General features: G+C 32.5%; 1 protein-coding gene across 3 annotated transcripts in view; it reads right to left on the bottom strand.

The window, feature by feature from the left end:
- Positions 1 to 249: 249 nt before the first annotated feature.
- Positions 250 to 13,569, bottom strand: part of LOC139523393 (uncharacterized) — a 53,103-nt gene continuing 39,783 nt past the window's right edge. For 2 of the 3 annotated variants that reach the window (XM_071317407.1, XM_071317408.1), the window contains exons 29-40: positions 13,305 to 13,419; positions 12,274 to 12,491; positions 10,896 to 11,033; positions 9,703 to 9,798; positions 7,765 to 7,836; positions 7,158 to 7,271; positions 5,785 to 5,895; positions 5,120 to 5,179; positions 4,091 to 4,208; positions 3,304 to 3,437; positions 1,016 to 1,145; positions 250 to 466 (exon numbers count right to left, since the gene is read on the bottom strand). In XM_071317407.1, the coding sequence (XP_071173508.1) occupies positions 340 to 466; positions 1,016 to 1,145; positions 3,304 to 3,437; positions 4,091 to 4,208; positions 5,120 to 5,179; positions 5,785 to 5,895; positions 7,158 to 7,271; positions 7,765 to 7,836; positions 9,703 to 9,798; positions 10,896 to 11,033; positions 12,274 to 12,491; positions 13,305 to 13,419 (1,433 nt within the window). In that variant the 3' untranslated portion in view covers positions 250 to 339. The remainder of the gene's footprint in view (positions 467 to 1,015; positions 1,146 to 3,303; positions 3,438 to 4,090; positions 4,209 to 5,119; positions 5,180 to 5,784; positions 5,896 to 7,157; positions 7,272 to 7,764; positions 7,837 to 9,702; positions 9,799 to 10,895; positions 11,034 to 12,273; positions 12,492 to 13,304; positions 13,420 to 13,569) is intronic. The other variant, XM_071317409.1, reaches the window with a different exon arrangement.

Below are 13,569 nucleotides of genomic sequence, written 5' to 3' on the forward strand. Positions count from 1 at the left end.
CTATATAGCACCGACAAATTCGTTGCGGGGGCCATAAAAACACTGAGGTCAAAATCATGACAAAATAAACCAACAAACTTCTGACATTTATGCATCTTTCAGCACCTGGTTTGTAAAATGCCTCAATTTTTTTTTCTCAACTGTATGACAAATACTTTTATCACAACATTGTAAATAAACAAAATATAAACCAAGTGACATATTAATACTGGGGGTTGTCTTTACAACAAAAAATTCAAACAAAATAGATACAAAATCATTATTTAATTACAATTACAATTTCTTGAAATAATATTACATAACAGAATGTTTAGCTGTCTTGTATTTCTAATCATCTGTTTATTCTTCTACGTATCCTGGAGGATATGTCAGGACAACTGATGATGGACAGTTTGGTGTCTGGCAGCATTTTCCTGGTGCTGGTGGATTCATTTTGCATTGACTTGGCAGAGTCCATTTAAGACATCTAAGATAGAAAGTATAAATTATAATTGGCACTGAAAGTTTGGAACTTTAGTATTTATATCCAGAAAGATACTAACTACTCGTCATATATATTTATTGATCACAAAACCATAAGTCACCGTTTAATTTGACAAAATCATTTTTTTTTTAACTTTAAAAGACTATTCAATAGAGAGAATGGTGCTTTCTCATGTTTGTGTTTCATAGGAATAAAAAAAAAAATTTGTTAAATAAGCACAGTAAATTGTATCTTGTCACTAGGCCGTCATTGATAAATATTGATTGTTTTATGTATATAGGATTGCCAATACAAGTTTTATCTTACTTTACTATCATAATGATTTATTTCAATGGGGAAACATATAAGGTATAAGTAAACCATTATATATAGTTGACAATAATGACAATTTATAAACACTTAATAAACACTAGATTTTGCTGTTGCTGTCAAGAAAATAAAAGTCCAGTTGCTTCCAATTACTTGTGAGAAACTGTAATGGCATAACTTCTGAGATCTAATGATGCAATGTGGAATATATAATAAGCTTACTTTTCTTGACAAGTATAATATCCACGAGAAGCATCAGTACATGTACACTTATAGGTACAGCCATCATCAAATGTTTGTCCTTGCTGGTAAAGTTTTCCTGTCTTCTGGAACAAACATCCTGTGCCTTGACCTTATTAAAACAAATATATTTATGTATTACAATCAGCAGGCACATATCTTTTAATAAAAATAACTAAGAAATGAAAGAACTTTCAACATAAATGAATTTGTATGTTAAAGATGAATACCACATACAATGCTTTTATTAATATTATTTAAATTTTTAAGTATTAACCCAAAATATGTAGTTTGTACAAGGGGTGCAGATTATACACAACTTTTAGACGATTTGCAATTTTTATGTCAATTTTTTAAAATCTTTTTTCTATTTCATCAACGTTACAATAATGTATATATAGGCTACAGTGCAGGCGATTTGGTGTCACGATATCTCAGTAGCATGGGTTCGAATCCTGGCAAGGGAAGAACAAAAAATTTGCGAAAGCAAATTTACAGATCTAACATTGTTGGGTTGATGTTTAGACAAGTGGTATATATGTAAGACTCATATCGACGTCCGGTCTCTAATCGACGTCAGTTCCTCAAATCGACGTCCAAATGTGACGTCACAATAAAATAACATTCCAAATCGACGGCCAATTTTATGCCTATCTAATCGACGTCCATTTTTTGACATTCTCTAATCGACGTCCGATTTTGAGCTTCTCTAGTCAAAGTCCGTTTTGTACACAGAATATAAAACTGAAGTGAACCGATAGCAGCCGAAACATTTAAACCTTTATGGACCATATAAAAAAAATCAATGAAGGATAAAAAAAAACTTAACTCAAATAATTTTTAGGCGGGGTTCAAAATTCGAAAATTGCTGCAAGTTTTGTCTAATTGACATCAATTTTATATATATATCATTATTGGTCAATTTATTATTCCCAAATCATGAGTTAATAGGGGGTAAAAGGGGGGGGGGGGGGGGGTGTCAGTGAAAAAACTATATGAATTGGGGGGGGGGGGGGGGGGGTCAGTGAAAAAACTATATGAATTAAGTTTTTTTTTATACTTCATTGAACTTTTGATATCGTCCCTTATCATGTGAGACAAATAAGATCTATTTAAAAAAAAAAGTGGGTTTTTTTTAAATTATTAAGACTAGACTAAGTTTTTAAACAGGTTGTGATATCAATTTTTAAATTTTAGAGATGGATATGATTTCAAGAGGGACAACTATACACCAGATTTCAAATAAAATGGATGTGAGCAATTATAAACCATACCGCTATCAACAATGATAAAAACCCTTACCACAAAGGCTATAAAATGCCACGACATAAATAATGTAACCAATTCAAATAAAAGAATTAACGGTCTTCTTTATAAAAAAAAATTCCGAAAGACAAATATCACAGACATAAACCATCGAAAACCAATGTACTGATGGTCCATACAGAATATGTCGGGGTTAAACATGTGTGTGAGCACTGCATTTAACCCAAAACAGTGGTGTAACTGCACAACATAAAACATAATGCCAATTTCTTGTGTTTACGTTTCACTCCATGTGTAAAACTTAGAAATTTGTTGGAAAAAACTTTACAGAGTCCAAATTATAATACTCTCATTTTGTCTATTGTTGAAGACTCAATAAAGCTCCTAGATTTCGTTTGGTTTTCTTTGTTGTTGGGTTGCTTACTAATTGCCATACATTTACATGCATGTAATTTATTATTAATATGAATAGGAATGACACACTATTATGTGGATCAATTGGATAATCTTTTTATCAGGATTAACATTAATATACATGTTTTATGGTTGAAGAAATGTATATGGAAAGTATGTATAAATGTTTCAGAAAATTTAGTTGTCATAAGAACCATACAAAACATGTATATGTATAAGTGTAAATCAAGTCCCGTAATTTATTATTTATTGATATTAAACATGAATTAAAGACGACTACAATCAATCCGACGTCGTTTATGGCAATACATTCATTCGAATTATAGAGAATAAAAATATTGGACGTCGATTTGAGAATGTGACGTCAGATTTGGACGTTGATTTGAGGAACGGACGTCGATTTGAGGAATGGACGTCGATTAGAGGCTGGACGTCGATCTGAGTCTAACATATATATATACCTATAGGAGACGTTTATTATATTTTTATATTTTTTTTTTATTAATTTTCATTTTTTTTTAATATATTTTTTAATCAAGTCCATTGTAAATAAATGTTTTCAAAATGTTAAATAAGATAAGATAACATACCTGTGACGGTACCAGATCCACCAGTTCCTGTCATGGTACCAGTCCCAGTTCCAGAACAGACTGGTTTAGCACAACATTCTCCCTGGGCCTTCTGTAGTGTACATCCTTGGGGCAGGTTATTGTAAGTTCCACATCTTAAAGTAAAATATCATAAAACAAAATAATTTTAAAGTAGCCAACTGAGATGAAAATGTAACAGACTGAACTATAATACAAGTGTAATGTTCTTCAGTATTTGTTTCACTGAAAATTTTCCTGAAGATGCGACTCTATATGACAGTTCTTATTCATTCATTTGATGTGTTTGAGCTTTTGATTTTGTCATTTGATTCATAGACTTTCCATTTGGAATTTTCCTTGGAATTCGTTATTTTCATTATTTTGCTTTTTTTTTTAAATTACTTGTGCAAATCCATTCAAACAGGAAAACCAACGATCTAATCTATATAAAAATGAGAAACAAGTATGAACTACATAAACAGTCGACAACTACTGTACATCAGATTCCAGACTTAGGACAGGTGAACTTTATTTCTAGTAATGCTCTTATTGTATGAAAAATATTACAATAATATTTTCAAATATCTTCAACTTGACCTTGACCAATCATATCTTTGAAGCTACAGAACTACTAAAATAGGAAAAAACAAATCTACTGTGTTCTGTATCAAAGTCTCCAAGATTCATGTACAGTTATATAGGTTCATTCTATTATACTATTTCAACATTTAAATGTGTAGTTGCAAAGCTCTACAATCCATAATGACATATGTTAATGTGTACTCACAAAGCTCTACATGTGTACAGTCCTCTAGATCCGTCTGAGCATGTGCAGTTGTAATCACATCCATCAGTCCACTGTTCTCCTGTTTGGTGGAGCTGATTCTTGTAATAACATCCACCACCTGTAAAAAAAAGCATAATAAACAAACATTATATCTTCAGAATATCTTATGTAGACATGAGGGTAAAGATTGTTTTGATATAGATTTTAAGTTTGAATTGTGAACTTAATATTAATCATTGCATTATGTTAAAAAAAGGAACAATATCAATTAGGATGAAAAGAGACACATCCTTTCTGTCTGTTGCATTCTGGATGAAAATAGTTATTTGAGAACTTGAAGTTCAGAAACATTTATTAACATAAAATTACAGAGGACGAATGTGTCTCCTTTCTCTTTCTTCATATAAATATTGTACGATTGTTATAAATATTGTACGATTATTATAAATATCGTACAATTATTATAAATATTGTACGATTATTATAAATATTGTACGATTGTTATAAATATTGTACAATTATTATAAATATTGTACGATTATCATAAATATTGTACAATTATCATAAATATTGTACAATTATTATAAATATTGTACCATTGTTATAAATATTGTACGATTATTATGTCATGAAATAAACATCTGTTTAAACTTTCAAAACTTTGCCAAACATAAAGAAATCTAACTGTATCACATAAAAAGAAAATATCAACACAGGCAAAAACATACAGTGGTGTTTATTACATTAAATTACGAATCAACACAGTTTTTAATAGGAGCTGCTGTAGGCTAAAGCATTAAGGCAATATCAAAATAGAGGGTGGTAAAGGTTTTTTTTCGTGCAACGTGTTTTGCCATTTTTATTTCATGTGCCATAAAAAAGTTTGTTATTTAACGTGTTTCTTTAAATTGGTAAAAAGATCAACCTGCAAGACATTTTTAAATGTTTGTTCATCGTGAAATGGCAATTTAATTTGCGATCTTCCGTGCAGATACCCCCCCCTTTACCCCCCTCATCAAATATACATACCCCTTCCTGTAAAGGTCTGTCCAGGCATGGATGTCACAAAGGATCCACCTGTTCCTGTTCCTATGGAAACAGAATGAGCTATTTTAATATAATAACATACAATATGATGCAACATTTATTTTAAGCAATTTTTTGTTTTAAACTTTCATTTTTGTTCTAATATGCGTACTAAAAGAGATCAAATAATAAAGAATTTTGAGCTGTATAAGTCATGAGATGGTATGAGGTCATATGATTTAATGAAAGATCTATGTTGATGTTTTTTGCATAGATGTCAGCAGAATTTCACATTTTGTAAAGCATTCATGCCATATTGACCATATGATCTCTAAAATACCAGGATGCAAATTTAAAACTTCATATTTTTTCTGCAATCTTGTTTAAAAGTATGCATATTACTATAATTTATTAGAATGCATGTAATATTCATCTGACCTGTAATATAAGTACAATGTTCAGCATTCTATTTTTTTCCTAAATTACAAAACAAATTTGACAAGGTATGAATACTATAACAGTATTGTTTTCTTTAGGTTGCCTGCTTATTGTCATATTATGAGGGTGGATATAATCAAACTTGACTACCCATGAGGGTCCCATCTACATATGCATACTTCTTTTATTCCTATAGTATATTCAAGTTTAACAGGGAACCAGTTACATACCTGTTCCACCAGTACCAGTTCCTGTTATGGTACCTCCATTAGTACCTATCCCTGTCATAGTACCACCAGTACCAGTCCCTGTCATAGTACCACCGGTACCAGTTCCAGAACCTTAAATAATCAAAGTATTTATAAGAACTGTAAGGTAAAGATTGCTTCAATTTGTTATCAGTGAGAAGTAAAATTAACAAGAATGTGTCCATAGTACACGGATGCCCCACTCCCACTATCATTTTCTATGTTCAGTGGACCGTGAATATGGGGTCAAAACTTTAATTTGGAATTAAAATTAGAAAGATCATATCATAGGGAACATGTGTTCTAAGTTTCAAGTTGATGTAACTTTAACTTCATCAAAAACTACCTTGACCAAAAACTTTAACCTGAACTTTGCACTATCATTTTCTATGTTCAATGGACCATGAAATTGGGGTCAAAACTATAATTTGGCATTAAAATTAGAAAGATCATATCATAGGGAACATGTGTATTAAGTTTCAAGTTGATTGGACTTCAGCTTCATCAAAAACTACCTCAACAAACTTTAACCTGAAGCGAACGGACGGACGCACAGACGGACGCACAGACGGTACCATGGACGAACGGAGGCACAGACCAGAAAACGTAATGCCCCTCTACTATCGTAGGTGGGGCATAAAAATTGCATTGGTTGTAGTTGTTTTACCGAAATTCTAGACAAAGAAACAATAACTCCACTTTTTTAAGATGACTTTAACAATGACATCCTTTATATTTTTAGAACAGATATTAGATTCCTGCACCTTGCAAAAGTTTTGTAATTTTCTTGACAAGTTTAATATCTATTTGTGCCTTGAATATCTAAGGATATATTACGTCGATAAATTTCTGAAAATGTTCGTGGATAGGATGCATAGAATGTTATGATCAATGCACTATTTATTTGTGTATCAAAAAGGTAGTGATAAGCCTTGGAAGATTTAAATATCAAGTCAGTCCCATAAAGTTTTGATTGCATTTCATTAGTCAATAAAATCTAAATCTGCTATACATAATTTAATCACATTAGTCCGAGCAAATTGATGATCACATGTATGCCATTGACAATTGAAAAGTTTTCTTTTTATTTAGTGAACAACAAAAATGTGTCCTTGAAGTACACGCACTATCATTTTCTATGTTCAGTGGACCAAGAAAATGGGATAAAATCTCTAATTTGGCATTAAAATTAGAAAGATCATATGATAAGGAACATGTTTACCAAGTTTCAAGTTGATTGGACTTCAACTTCATGAAAAACTACCTTGACCAAAAACTTTAACCTGAAGTGGGACGGACGAACAAACGGACGAACGGGCGGACGAACGAACGAATTAGTGAACAAAAACACATACCACAGAATCCACAGAATTTGGCACAGTTCTTTTGGGCCCAGCTGAGATAGGGTTCTTGGCAAGAGCTTTTTTGGAACTGAACACAGTTAGGTAGGACATCCATACATGCTCCACCTAAATTAAATTTTGCAATAATAGGTATAGTACAACAATAATATAAAGCAAAACAGCAAAACAGTTTTTCTTGAAACCATAATTTATATTAACATCTGATTGTTTTAAAATGTTGAATTTTTTGAAGTGGTTATCCCTAGTCATGAGTATAAAATCCAGTGAATGACATATTTGTTGTCTGTCATAGTTGCTCTTGAAAGCAGTTGGTTTATTTGTCATCATGCAGCCCTTTTCAGCTCACTAGACATAATGGGTTTTACTCATTGAAGTGTAGAAGGTTGGTAGTTTTATATACATATATATAGATGACCTCTTATTTGTCACATCTTTATCTTTCATACCATTATCTAAAAGAAGTTCAAAATGTAAAAAGTTAAACTCCGAAGACGACAGACGACGATGACGGACGACAGACCCCAAGTGATGAGAAAAGCTCACTTTGCCCTCGGGCCAGGTGAGCTAAAAAAATGATGCAACATATTATAAAACTTACCTGTTCCTGTTCCTGTAATTGTACCCCCTCCAGTACCAGTACCAGTAGCAGTTCCAGTACCAGTTCCAGTTCCTAACGAAGTGAGATAATTCTATATAATAATTCCTTAATAAGAAATACATTATTATTTGCAATATACATAGATAAAGCCTTTGCGCCCGTGACTGATACATGATGTATGTGAAGTACAAGAAGAATAACTGCTTTCCTTTCAGTGTTTTGGAAAAGTACAACACGCTAAGGGAACAGCAATGTTTACGTAGAAAGTGCATAAAAGGAATTAAAATAAGATGGACAGCACATGCAGAATAACTGCCTTTACATCTTGCTGAAAAAGAGTAATCTGTTTTAATTCAGTTTAAAGGAGAAGTTAATTGAATATCATGTTTAGATATAGCCAGACAAACATGCTAAATTTAACAAAGACAGAACAGCATTCTTCCCACAAATCTTTTTTTGCACTGAATTTTCAAATCATGTGAAGTATTGACGATATAAACCTTACATTTAAATTTCATAACATTAATCCCTGAGAGTGCCTTCAATGAAAATTTCCATATTACTTATTTTCTTAAGGGGCATAACTCCTATAAAAAATAGTTTTGTGGCACTGATTTTTTGATTTTTTAAAGACATGGCTGATATAAATTTCAAATAAATCTGGCGAGATTTGTTCATACTGTCGATTCATTTATTTTGCGTGGGTATCAATTTTTGTGGATTACTGAAAACTTGTATTTTCGTGAATATTTGATTTCATTGTTTTTTATCAATCACTGCATTCAAAGCCTATTAAAAAAAAGTTATTGGTTGAACATTTAAATTTCATGGTTCACCTGTTCCCAAAAAATACACGAAAATTGGTATCCAACGAATAATAATGAATCCACAGTATGAGAACACTAAACAAGACCATATGTATGCCTAGTGTTTATATGGCCCCTGTAGGAGAACACTAAACAAGACCATATGTATGCCTAGTCAGTGTTTATATGGCCCCTGTAGGAGAACACTAAACAAGACCATATGTATGCCTAGTGTTTATATGGCCCCTGTAGGAGAACACTAAACAAGACCATATGTATGCCTAGTGTTTATATGGCCCCTGTAGGAGAACACTAAACAAGACCTAGTGTTTATATGGCCCCTGTAGGAGAACACTGAACAAGACCATATGTATGCCTAGTGTTTATATGGCCCCTGTAGGAGAACACTGAACAAGATCATATGTATGCCTAGTGTTTATATGGCCCCTGGAGGAGAACACTGAACAAGATCATATGTATGCCTAGTGTTTATATGGCCCCTGTAGGAGAACACTGAACAAGACCATATGTATGCCTAGTGTTTATATGGCCCCTGTAGGAGAACACTGAACAAGATCATATGTATGCCTAGTGTTTATATGGCCCTTGTAGGAGAACACTGAACAAGATCATATGTATGCCTAGTGTTTATATGGCCCCTGTAGGAGAACACTAAACAAGACCATATGTATGCCTAGTGTTTATATGGCCTCTGTAGGAGAACACTAAACAAGACCATATGTATGCCTAGTGTTTATATGGCCCCTGTAGGAGAACACTGAACAAGATCATATGTATGCCTAGTGTTTATATGGCCCCTGTAGGAGAACACTAAACAAGACCATATGTATGCCTAGTGTTTATATGGCCCCTGTAGGAGAACACTAAACAAGACCATATGTATGCCTAGTGTTTATATGGCCCCTGTAGGAGAACACTAAACAAGACCATATGTATGCCTAGTGTTTATATGGCCCCTATAAAAAAATGGAGATGTGGTATGATTGCCAATGAAAAATATCTACTCAAGTCTAAAGGACTTGAATCAATACCAAATACTGCCAGTTAAGTAATGTGTACATAATCTTCCATATAAACAGTCTTTAATATACAAGTTTGATAGAAATCTCACCTGTGCCACCGGGAATAAGACCACCTGGAATAATGCCGCCTGTACCTGTACCTGTGCCACCTGTCATTGTGCCACCTGTACCTGTACCTGTTCCACCTGCGAATAGAGGACAAAAATGTACATTGTAGATAAACCAAACTTTAACAACTTTTCCAAAAAGAAATGCATAGATCATATTAGCAGCTTAATATAGTCAAGTTAATAACAATAAAAAAAAAATGTTTTGGTTGAAATCAAATTTTTCTCCTTCTCTTAAAAAAAATATATGTTGATGTTCAAATAAAATAAAATAAAAACACCTAGCTGCTGATGATAACAGATAGTTCATTGTTCAAGACTTTTCAAATTAAAAGTAGAAAATTAATGCTGTATGTCACACATTTTAGTTCTGGGTCATAGTATTTAAAAAAAAATTATCATACTGTTGACAAAACAATCTAATTATACAATATTATAAATGGAAAGACCAGTTAAAGAAGATAATTTATGATAGATCAAATTGGAAAACTGTTTAGAAGTGTGAAAGCCAAATTGAGGGCACACGCTTGATCTTTGATATTAAATTCAGCAACAATCAGAATAAGACAGCTCTTTTTTCTGAAGTTGTGACTGGAATGAGAAATACCAACATTATTGTATTGTGTGTATTTTTTCTGGATTCATTTTACTGCATATTTTAATTTTAATTTAATATCCTAATAATTGAGTAAATAGTAATAGCTTAAGTATCTGGTATAATAGTTTAAAGAGAAACCAGTGTTTGTGTCACTATGTCTTTGGTTTTGTTAATTTAAGAACCTCTGTCAAGTTTGTTTACAATTTAGAGACTTTTAAATTTTTAATTGTAGGGTACAAACTATTAAAGAAAAGTTGATTATGTGATTACTTGATTATTAGATCACCAGACCAAATATGATTATTTGATAATCTAGGACTGTAACTTTAATTATTTGATTTTTTTAGTATGTGCTTACTTTTACACTCCCATGAGGGGCCACATTACATATTGATTCCACTTTTGCAACAAGTTTGATTTTAATATTTAAAGTGTGAGGCTTGTCAAGCATTTTAAATAATGATATTTTAACTGTTGAGAGTGGAGGGATATTGTAATACCCAAGTGGGGAGAAAAAAAATTCTCACACCGATCAAGAAATTTGAAAAAACACAAAAATTAGAGAAATGATACTTACCACACAAATTACAGAATTTAGGACAATTATATTCAGCCCAGCTGACATACTGTCCAGTACATACACTGTTGGTATAGTCTTTACAGTTAGGAATCCTGTCAATACAAGTTGTAGATGGCGCTGGTGTTGTTACACGACCTGTAATAATGGTATAAAATGACTTAGTCAACATAAAAACCTCTAAATGCAGTGCAAAACACCAATTTAATGAGTTAAACAGCTATCATGATTATTAGTATCCTTGTTTTTTTGGAAAATTTCACAAGTTTAGAATTTTCAAGGAGAGTAATGTACCAGTATTGAGGGAATTATCCATGTGTATTTGACAATGTTTCTCTGTTGATTCCTAGTTATTCATGGGGCTACCAGTTTTCCTTAATTTCATGGCTGGTGGGTAAAAATACATGAAATTTGGTACCGAAAAAAATAAACAAATCAACAGTTAACTGGTAATTTATTTTGAGGTTGATTTGCAAAAGATTGCATGCAAACCTATAAAAAAATTGTACTTCATTGTACTTCATTGTACATTTGATTTTAAGGCTGACCTATACAAAAATTAAATAAATCTATATGTGTCAAAGCGACACGAATGGCCAGACTCCAAAAGTTGAAAAATCTGCAATTTCAATAACACATGTGGACACAAACATGATGGTTGTCTTACATATCAAAAATCAGCTCAAAATCTGGATGCAAATAAAAAAAAAGTCCATATAACTTTTTTTTTTATTTTTAACAATTTTCAAAGTTGTAAAGCCTTAATTTTGACAAAAATTAGCGTCGCGGTACAAAACTTAAACTTGATCTGCAACTCATCATGAGTAACTCGCATACCAAAAATCAGCCCAATATCTGAAAGCGTTTAGAAAAAAAGTCCATATAACTGTGATTTTCAACAATTTATTAAAGTCCAAAGCCTGTAATTTCAACAAAAATTAACGAAGCAGACTGAAACGTGAACTTTATCTGTAACTCATCATGGTTAACTCACATACCAAAATCATCCCAATATCTAAAGGCATTTAGAAAAAAAACTACGTATAATGGTTTGTTGCGGAATGACGGAATGACGGAATTTCGGGCACGGGTAAAACTATATGGCACCAACAACTTTTTTTGCGGGGCCATAAAAACTGGTATCCCACTAATAATGAGGGGCCTGATGGGGTCTCATCACAATTCACAAATTGATTTTTTTTGTCAATCACGATTCACAGAAAATAAATTTCCATGATCACGGATCACGAAAATATATAAAAAAAAAATCTGTAGAAAAGCGGATCACGATAGCGAAAATGAGCCGATCACTTTGAACGAAAATAACCCATCAGGCCCCTCAATAATGAATCCACAGTATAAAATTTTTATAACAAACCTGTTGCTCCACAGAATCCACAATATTTAGCACAGTTATCCTTTGCCCATCCATCATATGGTTTGAAGCAAGCATACTGTCCAAACTGGTTACAAGTTGCAATCTTGTCTGAACAGGAACCAGATGAAGTTGGAGCACAATCAGCCTTCTGACAACACTTGTCACTTACATCAGGTACCAGTTGACAGTTTGGAGGAAGTGTACCGTATCTTGGACATCTGTGTAATGAAAATATTAGCATGAGATTTTTTCTAAACAAGAATGTGTCCATGGTATACAGATGCCTCACTCACATTTAACCAAAACTTTTAACCTGAAGCAGGACAGACGAACAGACAGACAGAATGACGAACGAACAGACGCAGAGACTGAAAAACATATAAACAGATGTTTTGACGTGAATTTTTCTGGCAATCATCAAAATAATTTGAGTCATTTAGATTTAAATTAGCCAAAAAATCTAAGAAGAGTTTAGCTATCATACCTACTAGCTGGTATAAATGTAGTGTATATAAATGAAATAACACTCTCAGATCATCAATAAAACATCAATCCTACCATCTTTGTAAATAAGGACATTGACTAACCAGTTCATCTTCACTGAACAGAACTTCCAAATTACTACACTTTAATTAGGGAAGTTACACTGGATTCCTGATAGACAGATATTTTGCTTTATTTCAAATCCTCATTTTAAGTTTATACAATCCTTGCATTGTATATGGTTACCATTGATTGAATACTACTAAGCACCACACATTATTGTACTTTTCATTGCCAGTTTTAGTGGGGTACATATAGCTCAATCAAGAGTTTTCTGTGTGACATTTCAATAGTAAATGTTTTAGGTCTTCTTGTTTTTATTCTTTTAGTAAGTTTTTGTTCAATATTCTTCAACAATTCTAAGGCATAAATTATCAAAAAAATTCATAATTGTTACCACACAAACAAAAACAATTAATAAAACTTTCAATGAACTTTTGACCCCTTCATTAAACTTTTGAACCCTTCATTGAACTTTTTACCCCTACCTATCAGTACATCTGTATTGTCCAGATTTAGCATCAATACATTCACAGTCGTAATCACATCCATCATTCCAAGTTTCTCCTTGTTGGTGGATTCTACCCTTGTAAATACAGGCATCTGAAAAATAGATGTATAATCATAAATAAAAGGGGGAGATACATTAGATGGTCATAACTCCCAAGACAAAAGCAAAGAAAACACAATTGAAAGTCTGTAAAACAAATTATCAATCAAAAGTTTGGCTCATTTTCAGAGGAACCAAAATGT

The sequence above is a fragment of the Mytilus edulis genome, chromosome 5 (assembly GCF_963676685.1).
Source record: "Mytilus edulis chromosome 5, xbMytEdul2.2, whole genome shotgun sequence".
Lineage (NCBI taxonomy): Eukaryota > Metazoa > Mollusca > Bivalvia > Mytilida > Mytilidae > Mytilus > Mytilus edulis.